This window comes from Phytophthora parasitica (assembly GCF_000247585.1).
Source record: "Phytophthora parasitica INRA-310 unplaced genomic scaffold supercont2.311, whole genome shotgun sequence".
In the NCBI taxonomy this organism is placed as follows: Eukaryota; Oomycota; class Peronosporomycetes; order Peronosporales; family Peronosporaceae; genus Phytophthora; species Phytophthora nicotianae.
This window is the reverse complement of record NW_008649297.1, coordinates 7,520-9,515: the sequence shown is the minus strand read 5'-3', so window position 1 is coordinate 9,515 and position 1,996 is coordinate 7,520. Positions and strand designations below refer to the sequence as shown.

The 1,996-nt window shown below is 49.0% G+C and overlaps 2 protein-coding genes across 2 annotated transcripts; one reads left to right on the top strand and one right to left on the bottom strand.

The window, feature by feature from the left end:
• Positions 1-39: 39 nt before the first annotated feature.
• PPTG_20120 (hypothetical protein) lies at positions 40-384 on the top strand (the record flags this gene model as incomplete). The annotated part of the gene is made up of 1 exon (XM_008918789.1): positions 40-384. One exon carries the CDS (start codon positions 40-42, stop codon positions 241-243), a length of 204 nt encoding a protein of 67 aa, XP_008917037.1. The 3' UTR covers positions 244-384.
• A 6-nt stretch (positions 385-390) lies between these two features.
• On the bottom strand, positions 391-1,575 carry PPTG_20119 (hypothetical protein; the record flags this gene model as incomplete). The annotated part of the gene is made up of 3 exons (XM_008918788.1): positions 391-1,211; positions 1,277-1,358; positions 1,436-1,575. The coding sequence occupies 3 exons, from the start codon at positions 1,573-1,575 to the stop codon at positions 552-554; spliced, it is 882 nt and encodes a 293-aa protein (XP_008917036.1). The 3' UTR covers positions 391-551.
• Between the last annotated feature and the right edge of the window lie 421 nt (positions 1,576-1,996).

Below are 1,996 nucleotides of genomic sequence, written 5' to 3'. Positions count from 1 at the left end.
GGTGGACACTTTGGCGGCGGTCGTCGAGGCGGCGGCTCCATGACCGGAGGTGGCTTCGCTGGATCGATGGGAGGCTTCGGCGGCTCTGGCTTCGGTGGTGGTGACTTCGGCGGGTCATTTAGTGGCGGGATACCGTCCATCAGCTCGGGTGAGGGGCCCAAGGAAGGGTCTGGTGAAGCTCTTGCTGCTGCAACAACTACGACTAGTACCGCTGGTTCCGTCGCGGCATCGGCTGCGGCCTAAGGCCTAAGTGATGCCGACTGCCCGCGAGGTAGTTTGGATTTTCGATGTGACAAGACCGTGTAGTTTTCGTGTACCAAGCTTGAAGAGAAGAGCATGTAAAAATGTTGTTAAAGAACTGACGTGAAAAGCTAAAATATCCAATGTGGTTTTTGAATCATAAGTAGTGACTTCAATTGATTTTGATACGCGGGCACAACTTGAGCCGTGTGGTGCACATCTTTCAAATGTCATCGAGCTTGGCCTCCCTGCTCGAAGAACCTTGAAACTTGTGAAGCTGATGACACGAAGCGCTGAGATTACAGCTGTGCTCAAGCCCCAATGCGCGCCAACGTCATATATGACGCCATATTCGTGACGACAGACGTTCCCAAGCAAGTCACACTGAAGCATGCGTTCTTTTTCACTGGAGTGATACACATTAGCGAGGTGCTGGTGTGGCTTTGAGTAGCATATCTGGCACCCTTAGCGTAGCAGGAGACGGAACCTGTAGCTGCACGTTGGAGTTGAGTACCATTCACTTCCAGCACGATAGACCCTGAACTGTCATTCACCACAGGGGCATGATGCACAAGAATCCCCAGCACATAAAGCCCAGGAGCAAGAACCACAATCGAAGTTTTGTCGTCGTCAAGTGCGAAACACTCCGTGTTCACCTCCTTCCATCCCAGCTTCGATCCTACCAATCCCCCACTTTTAGCGTACAGAAATACGTTGTTCTTGTTTGCATGGATCGCTGCCTGGAGCTTCTGCAGTTCCTCTTGTTGGTCCTTAAGCTTCGACTCGAGTATGTCAATCCGTTCGACAGCAATGGGCTGGAGCTCGAAGTCATAGCAAATGTTGCGAGCTGAACGTAGAAGACGGATCTTCACACACAACTCAAGTTGAAATTTTCCACCTCTCTGTAGAGTGAGTTTACGTCCGGCATCCTTCCCCTCCTCCAAAGGGCAATCAAGGCACTGCTTGAAGCACTACAGTTAAACGACACCACGACTGTTAGTAAATGCGTTATTCCTCGGTTGGCAACTGAGCTCACCGAAATATACTCTGCTGCAGACGCATCGACAAAGGCATTCGCTGGCGTCACGTAGTCCTCCTTGCTTAAGAATCCGGTTTGCCTGTTTTAAATATGAGCATGAGGAGCTGATGTTTCTATTACGCGAGGATGGAAAGCGACATACGCTCCACGTCTTACCACTGCTTCTTGCTCGAGCGATTCTCCAGCCAAATGTTGACCTTCTCACCCTTCAGCGAAATAACATAGCGGTAGCTCTCGTGTGGGGATGATGTGAATGCCGTTAACTCCTCCACCTGCATGTCGGGCTGGCTTTCCATAGATTAACAGGAGCACTTCAGATGCACGGAGATGAGAATTTTGAATTGTGGCAACCGCCACACGGCTGCATTTCAAAGCGACAGTTGTAAATGTTTCACACTAAATGGCCTCGTCTCCCTGGGAGACTGCGGAAATCAGGCCAGTCCAACCGTGGCAATTCTCTGGAGTTTATTTCAGAGCTAAGGTTATATGGTCTGGTAATGATCAAAACAAAAAAGTTTAGTAGAAACTTCAAGAGATACGAATATAGATCGTATTTAACAAAATGAAATCCTGGTAATTACAGGTTGCAGACACATTCCCCACAACGTTAGCTGTGGTGATATATTCTTCCTTGTTCAGAAATCCGGTTTGCCAGTGACAGTTGATAGTAAGATCTATTTACGTCGAACGTCGGTTCTACTGCGTTCCACTGCTTCT